Below are 23,152 nucleotides of genomic sequence, written 5' to 3' on the forward strand. Positions count from 1 at the left end.
GGCGGCAGAGTGCAGGCCACAGTTTGCTTTCACTTGGAGGGGCGTCCAGTACACCTGGAACCGCCTGCCCCAGGGGTGGAAACACAGCCCTACCATTTGCCATGGACTGATCCACACCACACTGGAACAGGGTGAGGCTCCAGAACACCTGCAATACATTGATGACATCATCATGTGGGGCAACACAGCAGAGGAAGTTTTCAAGAAAGGGGAGAGAATAGTCCAAATCCTTCTGAAGGCCGGTTTTGCCATAAAACAAAGTAAGGTCAAGGGACCTGCATAGGAGATCCAGTTTTTAGGAATAAAATGGCAAGATGGACGTCGTCAGATCCCAACAGATGTGATCAATAAAATAACAGCCATGTCTCCACCAACTAGCAAAAAGGAAACGCAAGCTTTCTTAGGCGTTGTGGACTTTTGGAGAATGCATATTCCAAATTACAGTCAGATCGTAAGCCCTCTCTATCACGTGACCAGGAAGAAGAATGACTTCAGATGGGGCCCTGAGCAACGACAAGCCTTTGAACAAATTGAAGAGGAGATAGTTCAGGCAGTAGCCCTTGGGCCAGTCCGGGCAGGACAAGATGTGAAGAATGTGCTCTACACCGCAGCCGGGGAGAATGGTCCTACCTGGAGCCTCTGGCAGAAAGCACCAAGGGAGACTTGAGGTCGACCCTTAGGGTTCTGGAGTCGGGGATACAGAGGATCCGAGCCCCGCTACACTCCAACTGAGAAGGAGATATTGGCAGCATATGAAGGGGTTCAAGCTGCTTCGGAAGTGGTTGGTACTGAAGCACAGCTCCTCCTGGCACCCCGACTGCCGGTGCTGGGCTGGATGTTCAAAGGGAGCTTCCCCTCTACATATCATGCAACTGATGCTACGTGGAGTAAGTGGGTCGCGCTGATCACACAACGGGCCCGAATAGGAAACCCCAGTCACCCAGGAATCTTGGAGGTGATCACAAACTGGCCAGAAGGCAAAGATTGTGGCATATCCACAGAGGAGGAGGTGACGCGTGCTGAAGAGGCCCCACCATATAACAAACTACCAGAAAACGAGAAGCAATATGCCCTGTTCACGGATGGGTCCTGTCGCCTTGTGGGAAAACATTGGAGATGGAAGGCTGCGGTATGGAGTCCTATAAGCCAAGTTGTAGAAACTGCTGAAGGAGAAGGTGAATCGAGTCAGTTTGCAGAGGTGAAAGCCATCCAGCTGGCCTTGGGCATTGCCGAACGAGAAAAATGGCCAGTACTTTATCTCTGTACTGACTCATGGATGGTGGCAAATGCCCTGTGGGGATGGTTGCAGCAGTGGAAGCAGAACAACTGGCAGCGCAGAGGTAAACCCATCTGGGCCGCCGCATTGTGGCAAGATATTGCTGCCCAGGTAGAGAACCTGACTGTAAAAGTACGTCACGTAGATGCTCACGTACCCAAGAGTCGGGCCAGTGAAGAGCACCAAAACAACCAGCAGGTGGATCAGGCTGCCAAGATCGAAGTAGCTCAGGTAGATCTGGACTGTTAGAATTAGGTGAATTATTTATAGCTCGGTGGGCCCATGACACTTCAGGCCACCAAGGGAGAGATGCAACATATAGATGGGCTCGTGATCGAGGCGTGGACTTAACCATGGACACTATTGCACAAGTTATCCACGAATGTGAAACATGCGCTGCAATCAAGCAAGCCAAGCGAGTAAAGCCTCTTTGGTATGGAGGACGATATATAAATATCGGGAGGCCTGGCAGATTGATTATATCACGCTCCCACAAACCCAACAGGGCAAGCGCTATGCGCTCACCATGGTGGAAGTAACCACAGGATGGCGGGAAACATATCCTGTGCCCCATGCCACCGCCCGGAACACCATCCTGGGCCTTGAAAAGCAAGTCCTATGGCGACATGGCACCCCAGAAAAAATTGAGTCAGACAACGGGACTCATTTCCGAAACACCCTCATAGACACCTGGGCCAAAGAGCACGGCATTGAGTGGGTCTATCACATCCCCTACCATGCACCAGCCTCCGGAAAAATTGAACGATACAACGGGCAGTTAAAGACAACACTGAGGGCAATGGGTGGTGGGACATTCAAGCATTGGGACACACATTTAGCAAAGGCCACCTGGTTAGTGAACACTAGGGGTCTGTCACTCGAGCTGGCCCTGCCCAATCCAAACCCTTACGTGCTGTAGAGGGGGATAAAGTCCCTGTCGTGCATATGAGAAATATGCTGGGGAAGACGGTCTGGGTTACTCCTGCTTCTGGCAAGGGAAAACCCATCCGTGGGATTGCTTTTGCTCAGGGACCTGGGTGCACTTGGTGGGTGATGAGAAAGGATGGGGAAGTCCGATGTGTACCTCAAGGGGATTTAATTTTGGGTGAAAATAGCCAATGAACGGAATTGTACGATGTTAGTTATTACATAGTACTGTATGTCATCACTTCTATGGTTACCATATGCCATATTAACAGTATTACAGTAAGAATCACCCAGATTAATGTAGGATGAACTCCGATGAAACCGAGCAAGGTGCAACAATGAAAGAACTGGACGAGCGCCCAGAACTGGCCTCCGCATGCAAGAGCCCAACACCACGCACCATGTCTCCTGCCCTGCAAGACTGTTATGACAGGTGGAACTCGAAGTCATGGACTAAATGAACTCAATGGACGTTTTAGAGGGATGGCCCATGGACTAAGGGAATGATATCTCTGTGTGTGTATATATCAAAAGGCAGGGAAAAGTAGCGGTGACTAATTGGAATGTATGGGAAAATGTGAGACCTGGGCATGATGTAGATGGTATAGAATAAGGGGTGGATATTGTCCTGGTTCCAGCTGGGACAGAGTTAACTTTCTTCCCAGTAGCTTGGGGGGTGTGCTGTGTTTTGGGTTCGGTGTGAAAGGAGCGTTGATGGTCCATTGATGCTTTGGCTGTTGCTGGGTGATGCTTGCACCGGGAGGGGGGAGCGCAGACGGGGTGGTGGACCCAGCTGGCCAATGGGGTATTCTATACCATGTGACATCATGCTCAGTATAAAAATCAGGTGTGTGTGGGGGGCTCGCCCCCCGTTCGTGACACGCGGTCGGCGGTCGGTGAGCGGTTGTGTTGTGCATTGCCTGCTTTGTGTATTCTGTTATTGTTGTTGTTCTCATTGTTATTCTTACTGTTCTACTTAGTTTTATTTCAATTATTAAACTGTTTTTATCTCAACCCGGGAGCTTTCCTACTTGTGCCCTCCCGATTCTCTCCCCCATCCCACCGGGGGGGGGTGATCGAGCGGCTGCGTGGCGTTTATTTTTGCTGGCTGGGGTTAAACCACGACACCTATCTTTTCTGAATTTGTCTATCCTCCTTTTGAATCTCTTTACCCATTGGGTTTCCACAAGTTATACTACTACTATTTGGTTTAAATTTGTTACTCAATAATTTCATTCCCTCCTAACTAGTTCTTATGAGGTAAAAAGATAGTAAGTCATTTCCTATCTATCATCTACTGTATCCACACACATCTATAGTTTCATAATTTTATAAATGCCTTCCAGTTTTGTCATTTCTTCATTTTTTTATTCTGTGTTGAGAAGACATAACTTTTTACTCTTTCCTCATATGGGAGCCACTCTAATCATCCTTGTTAGACATCCATTACTTTTTCTAGTTCTACTATATGCTTTTAAAGGTGAAATAATTAGAACTGCAGGCAGTGTTCAAGACAGGGGCATACTGTTGATTTGTGCAAATTCACAAGAGCAGTTTCTGTTTTGTTTTTTTTTTCCTCAACTCTCCTTCTAACAATAAAGTCCAATGTTCTGTTTTTCTTCTTCTTCTTCTTCAGCCTGCTGCTGAGCACAGGAACTGACATTTTAAGAGAACTGTACACAGTGACTCCTGGATCTCTTTCCTCAGTAATAACTAATTTAGAGCCCATCATTTTTATATATATAGCTTCCCATATACACTTACCCATTCTGAAATTCATCTCCCAGTCCAGTTGTCCTGTCTCTGGTATATATATGGCAATGCCTAACCCTGAATAATAGGTGTGGTGCCAAACGAATATAAAAGCATAAGAATTACAGAAAAAAATTCAATAGATATATATGTCCAAAATGAAAGACATGTTTCTGATTGAAGGTATTTATATGCCAATAGAGAATGTGTGTTTAAGGGAAGATGCTGAAGTATCAAGTGTACTAACATTGCTGCAACATTGGACAAAGTCTTCTAACAAATGCCAGAATTATTTCACAGAAAAGACTCTAGTTTCAAAGACATCCAAAGACTATGAAAATATTAACAGGAATTTAATCTTCATGCAGGCCTGAAGCTACTGAAAGCAGAGAACATTCAAGTCAGAAAGATTTGATACAAAAGCAATATCACCAAATCAGAAAAATGAGGGAAGGATGTTTTCCGCTATCCTTCGCAACATGTGTTTCCTCTGATAATTTTTTTCAGTCCAAGAAACACAGTATCTAGAATGAAAAGTGCTGTGAGATAGCACATGCCCATTATATACATTCATCTCACTATGGGTAGGTGAAGAGATCTGGAAGGCCTGAAATAAAATTTATAATTGACAAAAAAAAACCCTTCTTTTTGGATAGAAATTTAAGACAATTCAGAGAACTCCTTATATCACAAAAGCTAGTTGAAATGAAAATTAAAACCTTTCAAACAGATTAGAATCAGAAGAGATCAATTAAATCAAACTTATAATTTGCATACACAGAAGTAAGTGTATCATCATAGCAACCAATAACTTTGTATTCTCTCTGTTGGTCATGTGATGCAAATCTTGACATGAATTATGCAGTAAGCCTTTGGAAAAAATAATGAATGTTTCATGCGAAACATAAATAAGGTATTGCCCTCTCTTTCCTTTCAAATCTTTTCCTAGGACTCATTACTATCTAGATGCCTACAAAAATATGAGCAGATATATTTTGCTAGGTTATAGATCAATCATAGACAAGTACTATTGCTTATTTATGAGTTTAAAAAGATGAACTCAGAAATAACCAGTCGTGAATCTAACAGAAATAGAACTGCCCTCTAATAATTTATGAATATGATTAATCTGGTACTGGGGTATTTTGTTTTTGAATATACAGGTTTAGTCTAACGGCAAATAGGATAGAGACACAGAGGTTGGAAGAAGCAGGAAAAAAGAAAAAAGAAATAAAAATAACTTCTTCACATCTCATTAGCAACAAGGAGTTAAGAGAAAATCCTATGAAAGGACAACGCTCATGATATAATAGATCAGAAAGTCTACTGCAATTCTTTTTTGTTTTTTAAAGGAGAAGAGGTTAGCTGCTGTGGTAGCTTTTATAACAGACTAGACAAATGCACAAACACCTATTGGAACATCTGAAGCTGATAAGCCTTCCAGGGAATAGGAGGATAGATGTATATACAACAGTCTCTCTTTTAAAGTCTTTATGCTTTGTTCTTACTGTTAAAATAAACCATTCGTTGTATCTGTATCCACTTATATACATTCATGCTATGGGTACAAGTGTACTGACATTGTTAAGCAGACACTTTTACACTCTTATCCACCCTGGAGCAGTGCAAGTCTCCTGCTCTCATTTTCAATGTGTATAGAAATATAAATGAGTAGATCTCTCCCAGTCACTTCCTCTCAGTCCAAGCATCTGGAATCAGTACTGTGAGGGAGAAAGACAGAAAGATAGGTTATGGACGTACATATTGTAAACATCTCTAAAGAAAGAGCAGTTATTCTTAAGTAACCAATTTTTTTTTTTTTTTTTTTTTTACTTTGAGTGATCATCTCTGACCGTATTCACATTGGGGAAGATTCCCAAAATCTCCTGGGTAGACTAGCCATAACTTATTGTTTTTAAAACCCATTTAGGAGTTACGGCTTGCTCTCAGTCTCCCAAAAAAGTCTTATGAGGGAAGTTTTTGTGGCAAAAAATAGGCACTTGATCATGCTATCTAGCATCTCTTCAAAAGCTTGGTCTTATTGTTGAGCTTGTCTATTATAAGAGGCCGGGACCAAGTAGAAAATTGTGCAAAAAAAAGTCAAGAAATGGCATTTAAGAATTAGGAAAACCTGAACAAAACAAAGAAAGTGTGGCATCGGTTTTAATACTGATGACAGAAAGAGTTTCAAACAAGCAGTTAAGGAGAACTGAAGGATGTCACAGTGCAAGGGGACACCTTTAAATTACACATGCTCTGTAGAATAAAGCAGATCAGCCATGTAGGCAGCAATACCAGGCTGTTACATATCATCCCACTTTTGGGTGTTAGTCATGCTCCAACAAGTCAGGATCAAATGTGTTCAGTAGCAACATTAGAGAATGCCACTTGAAGGGGTCATCCACCTTTTAGTGAATTAGAGAATTAACTTTTTCACCACAACTCAAGCAGACTATCAAATGAGACAGCAAGAGTAAGTGATGAGCCCTAGGCATTTCTAGATGAAACCCCTTCAGTACCGGAGATTAGCCATATTCTGTCACTTTTGCCTATGGGGAAAACCAGAATCACCAGCCTAATAGAAGATAATTCTTAGGTAACTGAGAATTATCCATTATATATCTTAATATCTCATTATCAGTTTCTGTCATCGTCCCAGATGCAGACATTCAAGAACCTATAACACAAACATTTTTCCTCCATTAGTTGGCTGATCTACAGCCTTTTGGTACTGGGTAGCTTCCTAAATTGGATAGTTGGTAGCCAAGTGCAAATCACAGCATTCCATGACACACTAGCTAAAATTACAGTAACTCTAAATGATATCTGAGGGATGCTTCGGCTGCTAAAGAGCATGGTCTCATGGTAAATGACATACAAGTACAAGACATGCATACATTTTTATTTTAGCTTACATTACTTACTATGCTCCTCCATCACCATTCTGCTGGCCAGCGCAAATTGTCATACAACAGAGTTTTGAATAATATTTCAATATTGAATAAAAACTTTCATACGGCAAGCTGCTATTTCCAACCCAGCTCACATCTTTTTTCATATTTCATCATTTTCAACAGCCACAAGACAAAGTGACAAAAAGGCATTCAGGTATTTGTATACATTTTTAAATTTTATGTATTTTGAAACTTTGATCCAGGAAAATATTCATGAAACAAGTATCTCCTTTGAATATTCATCTAGATGTAGGAAAATTTGCAGATTTGGATCTCTGACTTAGCCATTTGAGCCAAAATGCCTCCCACAGTTGCTGCATATGCACATTTTTTCACAATATTATCCCCCTTCCCCTGCAACTCTAGAGCAACCCTGTGTATTCCCAGCTAAGGAACAGATGTGGTTTGTGGTCTACAACAGGCAATATTCTGACTTGCACTGATAAAAATTAAAGCTCCACTGTCTAACAGCTTAATATTAATAGATATCATTTACTAAGGCAATAAGTAAAAATACCAAGGTTCTTAATAGGTGTCAATATACTTCTAGTTCTGTAGATTCATAAGCTATTCTGCTTTTAAAAAGGAAGATAATCTATTAAAGAGAGGAGTAAATTTAGTCTCCAAAAGCATCGGTGCTTTCCAAGTTCTGTATAGTTGGGTTTCTGGAACCAGACAGGCTGATAGAACTGGAAGAGCTTTGTATTACTGGAATAGTATACGTTTTGACATGTGTAGAGAAGGAACTTTCTTAAAATTCACAGTTTAACGTCCTTTCTCCTAATGCCACTGGCTGTCTGGAAACAAACCTCCTGAGAGTTACCACTAAGTGTGGCATTCCTGTTATCTTGTTTATCTTACTACAAATTAACACCCACATAAGAATTTTTATTAGCCAACTATTGCTGATTGTATCTGAAATAGCTTTGTAAACTCTAAGAAATATTCTGGATCTAATGTGTAACAGAATGATTTGCCAGAAAGATACTCTTTTTTTGCCAAAAAGTATTCCTTGGGAAAGCCCTACATCACTTTTCTAGTGTGATTTCCTCTAGTATTCATAAAGGAGATTAGCAGAACTCAACTCGCTGAAACGCATACATTAGAAAAGCAGAATAAATAATAAGAATTAAGTTTATAAGACAGTTAAACTGAATTGTGGGCGTTTACAGTTTTCTTATCCCTACAGCCCTTAAACTTAAGAGCGGCACATCCTTGTCTGAATCCCTAGCAATTCCAGCAGGTATCTGGAGAGGAAATTCAAGACCAGTTCAGACAGTCTTGTTGATCTGCAGCTAGAGAATCCTAGAATGACAAAGGACTGATTGAAATAGCTGAATATTTACAATTTATATTCATTACTGTCTGATGTGAATAGCAAACTGGCAGAGCCCTCTGGAAAGTGATCTGAGGCTTCTCACACAAAACACACAGTAGATGCCCTTTAGGATGAGAAAAAGCAGACATGTTCTCCCCAGGCCACTTGCATAACGACCTAACGCACAGTGCAATCTCCAGCACAGCTGCCACAGTCAGCACACAAGCAGTTTTAAATTGCATGCAGCAAAGCTAGCAATGGAAGGCTATGTCATCTTGAAAGAATGGGGTCTGTGAGACATAACAAATGTGGTCTAAACTCAGAAGAAGCCAAGAACACCTTCATGTTAAAGGGTAATACTGTCAGCATCTCATTTCTTTGAGGGGCAGCATGTTCCTGTTCCACAGTTTGTAAGAGCTTACATCAGACTTAATTTTGGAAAGAAAAATACAACTAGCCATCCCAACATACCATTTTTCCGACACAGCAAATGACAGAGATGTTTGCAGCACACTGAATGGATGTGCAAAATGCTTCCAACTTTCTTCGAACCAGAACTGACTTGTTATAATGGAAATGGCTATGATCACAATGCATAAGGCCTTTCTGGCTTTATTATTGCAAACTATGGGTTTTAGCCATATCTCTGCAGCTACGAAGTCAGGTACAGCAATGTTAAAGTGACTTGGATGCTAGATTCTTCTATTTTTACTGAATGTGAACAGAAGGTTGATGGTGTTGCCTTTATACTATGTATCTTCTCTCTGAATCCAGCAACTAACATCCCGTTGTGATAGGTACAAGCACTGATTATTATTCTTAGACTTCCAAATACTTTCTAGGATGTTTGATACCAAAATTAGGTGAGAATTTTTTATATAGGTGGTTTACTTTGTGCAACTTTCTCAGGACAGTTTTGGCAAGTGATAATAAAAAGTTGGAAAACCAGGCATACAACTGCTGGTAGAATAACTGGTGGAGAGGAGGATGTGCATATGGTCCGCGTCTGCGAGAATTACTGTTGTTTGCTACAGAAAGGACTGTAATGGTGTTACATGTACTGAATGGTACTATGCAGAGTTTTTTTGCCAGTGAAATGTTACACTACCTGCTAAGAGGTAGAGGACACTGAACTAAAAACTCTTAAGCCACTGCGGAAGAAATGGTGACACTTTCTGTATCTGCATTTACAGCCTTGGAGTAACTAGCAGGGGAATGATGAGATGTGTCTTTTCAGAGGAAGTGACGATGCCACTGCACTAGCTGATTGCTTGTGCGGTTGAACACAAATGTTTGAATAGTGAACAATGGAGAAAGTGAGCTGGAATAGCAAAGCTCTTTCTTGTCTGAAGTGTCAAACTAGGACACTGACTTTAGTAGAGCTTCAGCTTCAGAGTTTTGTGTGAGAAGCCTCAGATCACGTTCTAGAGGGCTCTGCCAGTTTGCTATTCACATCAGACAGTAATGAATATAAATTGTAAATGTTCAGCTATTTCAATCAGTCCTTTGTCATTCTAGGATTCTCTAGCTGCAGATCAACAAGACTGTCTGAACTGGTCTTGAATTTCCTCTCCAGATGCCTGCTGGAATTCCTAGGGATTCAGAGAGCTTTATTTTGGCCCTGCTGCTTCAGACACAAACTTCGTCACATCCTAAATTACAGTTAAAACTATATCAAAACTCTCACATCCTCCACTGAACTGTACTATCCTTCTTATAAAAGCAGAGATGTATAGTCAGAAAAGCTTGGCCTACATTTTAAGAAATTCTGCATTCACAGTTATTCCTCAATTGTATTTGAATTGTATACTTACAATCAAACATGTTTTCTTATCTTGTTTGTTGTTAGTCTTCCATTAACCTTATCTTATCTTTCTTCATGTAAGGAATTTGGAGCAGGAAGAGCAAGTTGAGCGTCAGGCTTGGAGAAAGAAAGAAAGCTCTTCTAAGCACAAAAGAAGGACCAAAGCCATTGTCATGGCAACATGAATCAGATGTGAATGCTCCTGTTGCCTATATTCTAGTAGATAGGTGAAAATGATCTATGTCTAAACTGGAGGTGCAGTATTCCTTGTTAATGATTACATCTCTGAATTATAGATTAATTCATATAAATTGCAAAGAAAAAATATTCAGAGAAACAGATTTGTGTATTAATTAATCTAAAGATATTATAATTTTCAAGAACATAGAAGAGTGTAAGGTACTACATAAAAATCAAATCTTTAAAATATTTTCTTTTTAAAAAGATCATCCATTCCGAACAGTTGTGTCTCAGCATTTTATGTTGAGAAAATATTCTGTTTTCCGAATAGTATGTCCTAAATGAAATTGTTTCCTGAAATTCAAAATACAAACAAAATATATGTATCTGCACACTATGGTACATAAAACCTTACACTGAAAAAAGATCACTGTAATGACTTCACTAAATAATCTAAAAGGTACATGATTTTTAACTGTGTTCTTTTCCTTTTTTTATTTTAAAAGATTATTACATACATTTGAAAAGGCTTTTGAAAAAGCACAGATCTACTGATCCTGTACTATAATCCCCCAATATTTGCAGAATACATTAAACACTTTCAAGCATTATGTGCTGAATATTTAACACATTAAATATTCAGGAAGTATTAGAAAGTCTGAAAGCATTTTCATTTAAAAGCTGGGACTCTTGAGTCATTTGTTTCTTTGCTCACGGGAGTAATACACAGTACCACGTTAGGTTTAAAGGAAAGTATCTTTTCTCCCACTTTTAACATTAGACAGTCTTACCAGCCTTCCATCCTGGCTGTGCTAATTCTAATTATTGCCTAACACCAAATCTTTGGTTCATCAGCAAATCAGTGGGAAGCAGCTGCAAACCAAGCTCCCCAGCCCAGCAATCTACTTTCCAGAGCCTAAGCGGCACCTGCCTGCCTGGCACCACTGCTTTACCCTCCACTGCATGCCAAGGCTTCCTCTTCACCTCCTCTGTAGCGTTGGTCACCATTGGCCATGCCTACCTCTACACCTGTGTGTCACCTGGGAAAACACCGTGTGTAAGCAAATGTGTTGGAATTCTTTCCCGGAGAAAGAAACCCCAACACAGTGATGTGAACCTGCATCACGACCTACTGCCTTTTCAGCCACCAAATCTCACAGAAGCATTTTTCTTGCTGTACCAGCCAACATGCTGCCTATAGGGAGTCTGCTGTTTTGGTGTACATCAAAGCTCTAGCATTATGCAGCTGGTATAGTCACTTTACTTACTATCCTTGGGTGATGATCAGTGAAATGTACCTGTGCTTTAATTAAATCAAGTACTGAATGAAAAACTGTGATTATGTTCATCTGCAAGAGGGATACTGAGTTCACAGACAAAGAAAAAGTCATCGCAAGCAACTTTCAGCCATAGCCCATCCTGCTGTGATAGAAGGTACATACATACAATTAGTCAATATAGCCTATATTCTAGCATTGATCTTACAGTCTTCACTGACACTAAATTTTTATATCACAGCCTCCAAAAATACCTCTTTTTGCCTTTTGGTTTTATATCCTTTTATATCCTTTTTTCAGTATCTTTTTTTTTTTTCAGATATCCCTTCGGCTCAAAGACTGCTGTGTCCAAGCTATTTGATCTCTTGATGTGAGATGATATTCCAAAAGATAAAGTTGACCCCCAGAAGATTAATCTCCCTATAAGCACCTATATATAAACATGAGAGAGGGCTGCACAGGGAATGCTTCAGTGCACCTAAGAGCACACTCGTTCTCTGAGTCACTCTGCAGAAGACTATTTACTCTTCCTGAAAGCACAGAACCAAGAGAGAAACTAGCCTCCTGTGGCTAAGTTTGCCTTTCCACACCAGTCTGTATGGTTGCTGCCATGGAGTATCCTCCTACATGAAACTACTGAATGCTTTTAATACTTCTGATTTACGACAAAGTCTACCACAAACACGTCAAAACACATCCTCTGCCTTATGCATATCCCTTATATCATAGAGAGACATGTCCAAGGTATCATTCTGATTTTCAAGATTCCTACAGCTTCAAAGAGAATATCTAAACAAATTATTTCCATGGGAATATAATGGTAGTAAGAAACTTAGAATTTCAATCAAGATGATTGTGATTCAAACACCTGATGGAGGCTAGACCAAGCTCTTCCTGCCTTCAGCTGCTAGCGTTAGCTGTCTTTCAAAGTAAACCTGAGGAATGCTGTGTTTTCCCCAAATCTGCTTTTTCTGTCTTTTCTGTTTTAATTCACAGGCACAAAGTTTTTACAGCATTTCCTCAGCTAAAACCTCAAAATTGAGGATTTTAGTAGTGTTGTCCTTATTACTGAAAACTCCTTAAGCAGACTTTAATGAAAAAATTTAGGTAAACTCTTGAGACCTATATTCAACTTTCACATTGTTATGCCACACTGTTCCGAATATTATAGGATCTCTCCCTTTTTCAGATAGGGGCTTGTATTGTTTATTCTTCTTAGAGGGAAACAAATCAAATACCACTTTTTTTAAAGGGCTTCTTCATTTGGCTTGTCAGATGTTATCATCACATTTTCTCTACTCAAATGGAAACAATTATCAGTTTGACTTGGCAGAATCTGTACACTGCCCAAATGACAGAAATCCATTTGCGCTTTCTAAGATCTCCAAACAACAGTTTTTTAGGTTTGTCTGCTGATGCCCAGCTATGAGAAATGCTGCTGTTTGTCAACCAGATTGTTACTGTTGTTGAGCAACAAGATGCTGTACCCTAATCTCATCTTTATAGCATTAGCTGACAAAAGTCATCATGCCAATCCCCACTGTCCCCTCCAAATCCTATAGAAGACTGCGTGTTTCCTAAGATAATATGAATTTTTAGATTCCAAATATCTCAGCTTGCCAAAGCACTATAGGTTCATGTTTCTCCCTTGGTCTGTAATAGATGCAAAAATGTGCATTCACTATCAACATTTCTTTCTGTTTGTTAAGTTTCCGATCTCTTACACAATTCAAAGTCCCAGATGTGTTAACAGCAATGTACTTTGTGGTTCTCCCAGTGAGCTAGTCTTGGCTAGATGCTTGCTCAGTCCCATTTTCTGCACATTTTCCACTGCCAAATTTCCTTTTTCCCCAGATAAACTTACAACTTACCTTGACTGAAGTTTTTAGAACTGCAGACAGTCCAACAGTTTAAAATAATGATACAATCTTAAAACCTTCCTCTTCCTGGCATAAGCAGTGGAGCCATGCTCTGATCATCCACTGGAATACTTAACCTTTGAAATCAAGCACTCTCTCTGTGATCAGGAACAATTTGTCATGGACTTGAAGGTGTACTGTATTTCTAGGATGGGTCCTTGCCTCTTGATTTTCCAGTTCCATAAATTTACTTAATTGTCTCTTTACCTTAAAAAGATCTGCTGTCTTTCAGTACAAGCCTGCTATACTATACCCATTTCCTAGCAGTGGAAACAGAAATATTTATATTTCTTCTAATCATTAGAGCATAGACATAAATCTTATCTTCCAGAGCAAACCAAATGTTTTCCACAGCAAATTTATTGCTATTTTCCTGAAGGGCAGTAATTCAAAAAGGACTGAATTAAAAATTAATATAACAAAATTTTAGATTTTCTGATTAGCAAGGATTACTTGTCCATTATATTAGACCAAAGATCTCTGTAGTAACTACAGACTTTCTCCCCTAGTAATAGTGATACAAGCAGTAAGGAAAATATCTGTTTACTTGATTTTCTCAACAAGTTCTTAACGTACATTTTAGCTTTTTTTGTAATATGGACATCAGCTTTACAAAGCTTCTATGTTGCCATACCTGTATCCAGTGTGAAAGACAACATAGATGTACAAACAGCCACCATAACTTTCCCAGTTTTGACCACTAGTGTTATCGTGTTTCTTGTCTAATCCATAAAAGAGTTCTGAAAAACTAGCAAATCCATGAGCAGATTTTGTATAATAGGAGCAAAGTCCAACAAAACTCCTTCCATCTATGGCTGTCTGGGAAATTACCCAGTTTTGAGCATCCTCAGTTCTCTTTTTGCCCGTGGAAATTTCTCTTTGTTGATTGTGTGGCTAAAATAAATTAATCCCTTTTGAAATGATTCACATTTCTTCACATCTGTTCATATCGACAATCTTGTGTTTTCACAGGGCAACTGAAACTGTATCGATTCTTGTTCAAAGACTGTAATATGCACCAAGATACCATCTTTCAGCAAACAAGCAATAACCTTCAAACATGGTTTGAGGCATTACGCAAGACAAGAGAAATCACTTTGTATTATCACAGCTCTGGCATTACCAGACAAATGTTTTTCCTTTGCCCTTTGGTTTAGTTTCCATTGCTGGTACCTACTTTTAAAGCCAAATGTAGAATACAGAATTAAACCTAACACTGGTGCCAAGTTACCGTGCATCAGTGCCAATTGATAAAAATCCTTTTAATCTCAGTTTCCAGCTTGGTCTAAATGTAAAGTGCTATTGAATTGGTGATTGCCCTCACTTTTAGAGGAACTGAGACCTTGACCACTCACAGTTCCACACCACCCATCACAACACAGCCAGCACCTTTCCAATCCAGTTATTCTGTGACCTGCATATCTGAAATGATACCTGTCACCATAGTCACAAGGCTTTGGGTGCCTAATGACTTAGGCAGTGCCAAAGTGAAAGCAGCATGCCTAGAAAGCCCAACAAAACCCATATTTTGACCACAGTTTACAATATAAAAGTGAACTGGACTTTTATACACCTTATATTGTGGAATTCTAGAAATCATGACAAAGATGCCATGACATTCCCAGAACCTGGATGAAATATATGTGTCTTGGGGGTAAGGATGGTTTTTGCTTTGTGTTTTTAATTGAAACATGGGAAAGATGACAAGGACTACTGGAAAAGTCCTTTTGATAAAGCCTTGAGGAATGAGATTTCAATGCTGCTTTTTTTTTTTTTGGCTACTGATATTTACTTAGATGGTGCCTGTTTCACATTTACCCCCTTACCAGACTGTTACTAGGTCAATGAATCATAGACTTTTTTTTTCTTGGATTTAGACGATTGCTCTTGAATCCTACCTTTGAAGAGCTTTTTGGTTCTCCCCACTTAAATGTATGTCATCATCAAGGAAGGAATCTGTATTTGCTTTTTCCTCTTGGCTAGCACTTAACATGATTCACTGTTTCATATTTTATATATTAAAAATAAAAAACATACCACCTGTTACTATTTGTCAAAAACATTCAGAAAATGAACAGACATCCATTTCTGATCCATATCTGCAGAAGCTTTAACTGCTAAAATCTCCCAAACTATAGGTTTCGCATTTCAGCTACACCTCAAGTATTCTGTACTGGAAAGCTACTAATAGCCCACAAATCATGAGTTTCACATAGACTACATCTTTAAAGATGAACCTCCACAAACTCAATTTTGTGAGGCACCCTTCTTAGCAGCAATTACACATTTATTAGCTATATTAAAACCCAACTCAACCCAATTATTAGCATCTTGGCTCATATTCCAATGGCCCAATTTTTGATGAATGAAAATTCACAACTAATTTTGTCTATTTGGAGACCAGTTAGATAAACAGGTTGTGGAACTCCGTGCCAAAACCATTTGAATAGGTTTGCCTTACAGTTACATTTGAGCTTTCACTGTTTCTTTCTCATGTTTAATAGGCAAGCCAGCAGAGTTCATTTACCAAGATACAAGCAAAAGCAATGGGACTGATTTTGGCACTGTCAAAATAGATGATTTCCTTTCGGTGTGCAAACCTTAATGCTTTAACTGGGTGAAGGACTTTTACTAGCATGCTCCATTCAGGATTGACATGTTTGTAACAGCTGTATTCAATCTTTTGACACAATCGTTGTCTATCTGAATTGCTTCCATTAAAGTCATATTGTTTAATTTATTTTAGCTTGGAATGGGTTACTGTTTTAAATAATTCAAAACGTATGGAACAAAGATGATACTTCTTTTCATTGTCACAGGTATTAAACAGAGAGCTTTGTGAACAAAGGTCATCTTTTGTTTGCAAAACTGATTTTCTCAGTATAGTGCTGCAAGTGATTCAGACAGCACAGCTTACTTAGGATGTATTTTGTTTCCAGTAAGCATTTTAAACTGCAAGTCCAAATTCACCTTTAAACTTGCAGATGTCTGTTTTTTTCCTGGAAATGTTCAGTGCTGCACAGTGAACCAGGAAAAACATTTCTTGTAAAGGTCGTTCCTTCTCTCAATTTTCAGCTATCATATTTAGCCTCACATCTTCAAACATGCATCTGGATCCTGTACAAGATCTGGTTATCTAATGAAGCCTTCCTTCCCCTTCATAGGAACAGGCCAAGCCGCACCACAGAATGGCGGAATGGTTGAGGTTGGCAGGGACCTCTGGAGGTCATCTGATCGAAACCCCTGCTCAGGCAAGGGCCTCCTAGAGCTAGTTGCCCAGGACCACATGCAGACAGCTTTTGAGTATTGCCGAGGATGGAGATTGCACAACCTCTATAGGCAACCTGTTCCAGTGCTTAGTCACCCTCACAGTGAGAAAGTGTTTCCTGACATACAGGAAGAACCTCCTGTGTTTTAGTTTGTGCCCATTGCCTCTTGTGCTGTCACTGGGCATCACTGAAAAGAGCCTGGCTCTGTCTTCTTTACACCCTCCCTTCAGATATTTACATATATTGATAAGATCCCCCCTGAGCCTTCTCTTCTCCAGGCTGAACAGTCCCAGCTCTTTCAGACCCTCCTCACATGAGAGAAGATCCAGTCCATAGCAGAACAGAACTACACAATGTCATTACCAGGGCCTTTTTGATTTTCTTGCTCCTCTTCACATCTATTCCTTTGGCCACCATGCTGAATTAAGCCAAGTAAGTCACCAAGGAATTTTCTCAAAGATATAAGACTTTTGCATGAATTGGATTGGGACAATTTGCTTTCTCCTCCTCAAGTCTTTGTGGACCTTGAGGAGAACCGCTGTAAATGTACAGTATTGCTGATAGCATTTAACTGGTATCATAAAAAAACTGACCTTCACTGTCATCTGGAACGGCTCATTTTCTTTCATTCGCGCATTTTACTGCTGAAGTCTTTGAAGCTCTTTTCTGTTATTAAATTCAAAGTTGGCCAAAACTTCAATATCCTCTATTTTCTAGACAACTTTCTCATCTAGCACAATCAGGTTGCTGACTCTCCTTTATGTGACTTGACTGTGCAGTTATTTTATGGCTGGGTTTCCCAATATGCCTAAATCTTTTGTTCTAAGAAAGACTTCATCTGTGCCTCCAGGTCATTTTTCTTTCCAGGAAATTCTCCAGTTGTCCTTGTTTCAAAAAGAGCTTAACTACTTTCACTGTCTTAAAAGCTGGTGGAACCTAGCAGTTTCAGATATTTTGCCTGCAACAATATGTGTATAATACATATCATAGAGGTTTGCTCACAATACATTATTGCTCACTTTTTGCAGTACTACAAGACACTTTTTGCAGTACTACTTCTGCTATGCAGAAAAGTCTTCAGAATTGACTTGAAGCTAATATTTCCTGAAAAATTGAGAACTTGCAAATTATTTTGATTTCACCGTTTTCATTAAGTTCATCCAGTAGAAAGACTATGGTTTTAAGAGATTTGAGTTCTAAAGAGAAAGCTGTAAATAGTCTAATTTCTTCAGAATGCTTATTGATGTAGATTAAAACCATGTAATTGTTGAAGAGCTGGCTGAGTGCTCATATCTAGCACCTCTCAGGCTTCGACTGACACTGCAGGCAGTCTGACTCCAGAAAGCTCTGTAGCATGCACTGGAAGGCTGTGTACGTGCTGGAGCCTACAAATGCCTACACATTTAGCTGGTATGCTAAGGAAGGAGATAGTACTACAAAACAAATAACTAAGTTAAAAATACAAATAAAAATAGACTAGTTATCTGAGGAGACCACAAGTTACTTTGCAGGTCATGATTTGAGAGGTACAGAGGCACGTGTCTTCCTGCATGGTGGATGTGTGTGATGTACAGGGAGTGGTGGTGGTGGTAAAGCAGGGCAGACGCTGCTGGGATTAAAGTCTCCAGTTTAGTCATACCCATAATATGAATGATTTTATATACTGTCAGTCAAAGGACACCCCTTTAACAGGCACTGTATAGCAGGAAGAACATGTTGTATTGAGAATCTGAAGCTCTGAAATGTACAATTAAAAATATCCCTGTCTTTAGAGTTCAGATAGCACAACTTTACATACATGATGGAAATTTTTTATTTAATTATGTTCTCATTACCCTCAGTGTTATTAAATAAGTTACCTAAAAGAAGGAGAGTAATGTAAATAATGCATATTGCTACTACATAGAAATTCTGGCAGACTAAAGCTAGTGATACAATATGGGCTTTAAATATTGATTAGTTCATAAAATCTGTATATTAGAAGACTGACAGATCTACAATTTAGTATTATAATTTACAGAAATATTTGGAGACAGAGAAACTTTCTATCAGTAAGAACACTGTCTGAAAATTGCAACAGTTCTCCAATGAATTGAGCTTATTCTAGATAATAAATTTTTTTGTATGTTCCCTCTTTTAAAGACAAAATTAATACCTTATTTTTGTTGTTGCAAATTAATATCATGACAGAGAAGTTATCCTAAAATAAATAGGACAACAAATTGAATCTCTATTTTATATTTTGTCATATATACAACTCATCATAAGTCAGATAACCTTTTAAATCTGAGCAATGTATTTTAGTGTCAGTATCAGTAAAGATGTATAGAGAGATGTAGCACCTGTTATTTTAAAACATGATGGAGAGGTATACATCAAATATAGTTTATTTCATTTCAAAAAGTAAAAGACGACTTTATTGGTAAATGGAATTAGTGGGATATGTTCTGTCCAGATGGTCATCCTGATAGGAATGGATTCCAGAGAAAGATGACCTTAAAAAAGGTGAACGGATGCTTTAAATAGGACCCATACCCATTGTTGCCTGCTACAGTTAGATGTTATACACTTTTATCTTGAAACATCAGCTTTAAAATTATGGGAATTTACATAGTATGTGTATATGTATGCTTTCATATTTATAGCTAAGATTATCCAGTCCAACATCAAATAGTTTCAGGCACTGACTGAAATTTATACTAATTGTCTTTGCAACTCATTATGCTCAAGCTCCATCAGCACTTTGGGAAGCAAACTTGTAAAGCACCTATGCCTGTTCAACTTGCCATATGTAATTGCAGCATATTATATTAGCATTATATTATTTTCTTAAAAGTGTTCAGTCTAATTACAGTTGAACTGTTATTTTGACTTTATTTTCTAATGGTGTGTTTGTTAATTTACAAGAACAGCTTCCATTCCATTACTCTCAAATGCTTAAAAGAGACATGAGAGTAATTCAAGTTAAAAAAAAAAATAATCTAGAATTTTACACCTTCTACTATTTTCTGCTAAGTCAGTGCAAGGTTTCTTTTGTGAAAGAAGAGGTACCCATTCCCTTCCCACACTGTGCAATCGCACATGTTTACATCTCTGAAGTTAGCATCCATCTTCTTCTGTTTGGCACCTGTGAAATAGATTGCATCTTTCATCAGGAGTTCATCTCACTACAGACAATTGTCATTCCCAAAAGCTACAGATATATCAACCTTCTCAAAGAAACCATGCTTGTTGCTTCTCTTTTTTTCTTTTTTTCATGTAAATTAGCTATGGCTAAGGCATTAATGACACTGACGATAGCTCACAATAACATTATCTTTTATTTGAGATCTTATTTTACATATCCCCATAAGATATAAAACCTTCCAAGAGAAAATATCAAAAACCTTCAATTGAAATCAGTTTGTTTCAGACAATATGAGCAAGTAAACCAAACACATTCAAGATAAAGGAATGTAAAAAAAAATTCAGTACAGGTACAACTCTGGTATGGAAAGTAATTACAAGGTTTTAAACTATTTCTTACACAGCATTGTCTTTAAAACCATACTGGAAGGTAAGGATGCTTGGTTCTCTTAACCAGTAGTTATAAACCCAGCAGCTATAAAAATAGAAAAAAAGAAAATGATATGATTAAATTAGATGGCCAATGCTCAGAAAAAACAAGAACTTAATCAAAATATCCAATATAACAAAAATACAGCGTAAGAATTCATTAAGAGTTGTTGGAGGAAAAAGAAAAAAAAAAAGACCCCATCGACAGCCACATTCTGATCCAATTAAAGTAGAATTTATTACTACGCGTTGACTGGAATTTCAACTTAGTTAAGGATTTCAGGAAGGATCCCAAATTGAAGGCTGTTCTGTTGTTACACAAAAAAAGCAAAATTAAGGAACAAAGATTAAACCTGCTGGTTAAGGAAGATTCAGGCATCATGATTGTACAGCTGATGATAAAAGAAAAGATCCAATGTGATATGAAACATCTTTTGGAAGCAATTCCAACAGGCAAAATACTTTAAAACTTTATTGCATCAAAATTTTACTTTTCTGCCTAACAAAACTGAAATAGTATTTTGAAAGCTCTCTTGCACAGAACACATAAAAGTCTCTGAAGCATTTTAGTTCTGAAAATGCAACAAAATAAATGTTATGAGAACTTTCTGCTGGCAAGTCTACCAAGCTTTGAGTTCCAACAAAAATAGTATTTTCAAATACTACAGCTAAGAAAACTTACAGTACATGTTTATTGCATGAAAACATCCATTTATTGGATCCATCTGATTCTTCCATTTGTGGTTAGTGGTTCTTATATTCTTGATATAACTTGCACCAGATCCTACTAAGTTTTCCATTAATTACAAAACACACAGTAGCTTGAGTTAAGTAGGGAAATCTACACAATCCCAACAGAGATCCAACCTATGACAATGCATGAAGTCAAAGCTTCACTTTCTTTTTCTTTTAAGATAGCCTGTAGCTACATGATATAATTTGATACACTGTGGAACAACAATGATGAAATTAAATACAGTGGGCAATATTAGAGTTAGAAAATAGCACATCTTTTTACCAGTTATGATGACTTTTCATGCATTAGTATTAAAGATAAGCAATGATGTATGGAAAAGTAAAGCATAAGCAAAAGATAGAAGAGTTAGGAAGATAAATGAAGACTAGGAAATGGGATCATACTCAAGTGCATGTTTATAGATATTAACTGTAAACAGCAGCTCTACTTAGGGGATCTTTTTCACACTTGAATGGCTTCAGCACTAAATATGAATTACTTAATATGTGAAAACAAAGCAAAAAGTAAGACTCCATTCTTCAGTAATGTGAACACTGGCAACGTAAGTGAGGTTGCAAGTTTGAAAAATGTTTAAAATATAGGCACATGATTCTGAATTAATAGGTCACCACAGTCTGTTGACATGCAAGCACATGTTTTGATGGGTTTGCAAACTATGTCTTGCTTACTATCAACTCTCTGCATCAAGTTGCAATTTCCTTGAAAGCAGCTGAATTTAGATTTTACAGTAATTCTTTTTTTAGTCTGTGTTTCATGTTATGACATCATTTTAATACATTCAAATAGTCAAAATGTTCAGAATAAGATAGCACAAACTTGGTGCAGGAGGACATAGATCAGAATGTGGTCAGCATTGTCAAATAGGAGATACACAGCTTAAGTATTATATAAACTACCTTTCCCCCCAAAACATTAACATAGACACCAAAATTGTAACAAGACGTATCAAAAAATAAGGCACATTTATCCTGATATGGTAATCTTGAAATAGAAAACTCATTTCAGAGAACATTGGTATCTAAATGAGTTTTATAAAAAATCTTGTATTCATGATAATTATGGACATTTCTCATCATACATGATAATGGAATAATTGCACGTATCCCAGTGTGTCAAGTAACAAAATGGGAGTTTTATTAAACATTTCCATTGCAAAATTATTTTGTAGGTTCATGTTTTCCTATTTACATAACTCAAGTGAATGGTAGAAGTATTAAAATCTACCACCACTTATCACAAGTACTGCAGGCTTTCATTTTACCACAATTAATAATCCCCTTTGTGTTGAATAAATTGAAATTAATTGTGGAATAAATTGAGATTATTGTCATTTATATAAATGATTGTAAATATTTGGACATTAGCTACTACACAGGAAAATTTTATTCCGTTTTATTTCCAAGCTGCATCAAGACTTTCTACACTGAATTATTTGTACATAAATTCATCAAGAATCAGCAAAGAAGGCTGTTTAAAATCCAATCCCCTCTTTATGAAAATTAAAACACCAGAAACATCATTAGTTAGCATTTAACCTGAGATTTAATCTGTTGCGAGGTTAACATCCTTAGAAATTTCTTCACTTGTTGCATTAACTTATACTGATGTTGCTATTTTATGAAAAACAAAAACAAAAAGAACCCCAAACCAACAAACAAAAAAACCCCAAAAAGTTGCTTGCAACATGGCTTTTCACTGTGTTGGTCAAAAAAATTATAGAATGCATGTTTTTCTCACAGTATCCAGAAGCTGGAATAATAATAATGTGCTTCTTATTGCACGTGAAACTTAGAGGAGATATAATTGCAGATTCCTCTTCTTTGTCTGAGTATTAAAGCCAGATTTCATCTTAGCCGAATCCGGAACGTATTTATCTCCATAGAACTCATATTTATTTCACTGATATTTCTGGCATCCGGAGGTGAATGCATCAAAGATAAAGATGTGGGTGTAAGACTTTCCACTCTGAATTTGTTAAAGAGTTTATGCACCTGTATCTGGAAAAAAAAGAAATATATTTAGAAAACACACCATATGCCTTAGAATTGACTTTAACCTAATCTCTAACAATGATCCAAATGATACATCTTCTTACAGGTATCAGCATACCAATTCTTACACCAAAGATTATGAATATTTTTTAAGTACCACGTCTCAAATGCTA

General features: G+C 38.1%; 1 protein-coding gene across 1 annotated transcript in view; it reads right to left on the reverse strand.

The window, feature by feature from the left end:
* Nucleotides 1–19,977: 19,977 nt before the first annotated feature.
* The window catches only part of MAN2A1 (mannosidase alpha class 2A member 1), a 132,459-nt gene continuing 129,284 nt past the window's right edge, over nucleotides 19,978–23,152 (reverse strand). Inside the window, exon 22 of the mRNA XM_075138210.1 lies at nucleotides 19,978–22,985. Within this exon, the coding sequence (XP_074994311.1) occupies nucleotides 22,833–22,985 (153 nt within the window). The 3' untranslated portion in view covers nucleotides 19,978–22,832. The remainder of the gene's footprint in view (nucleotides 22,986–23,152) is intronic.

Source organism: Calonectris borealis, chromosome Z (assembly GCF_964195595.1).
Source record: "Calonectris borealis chromosome Z, bCalBor7.hap1.2, whole genome shotgun sequence".
NCBI lineage: Eukaryota > Metazoa > Chordata > Aves > Procellariiformes > Procellariidae > Calonectris > Calonectris borealis.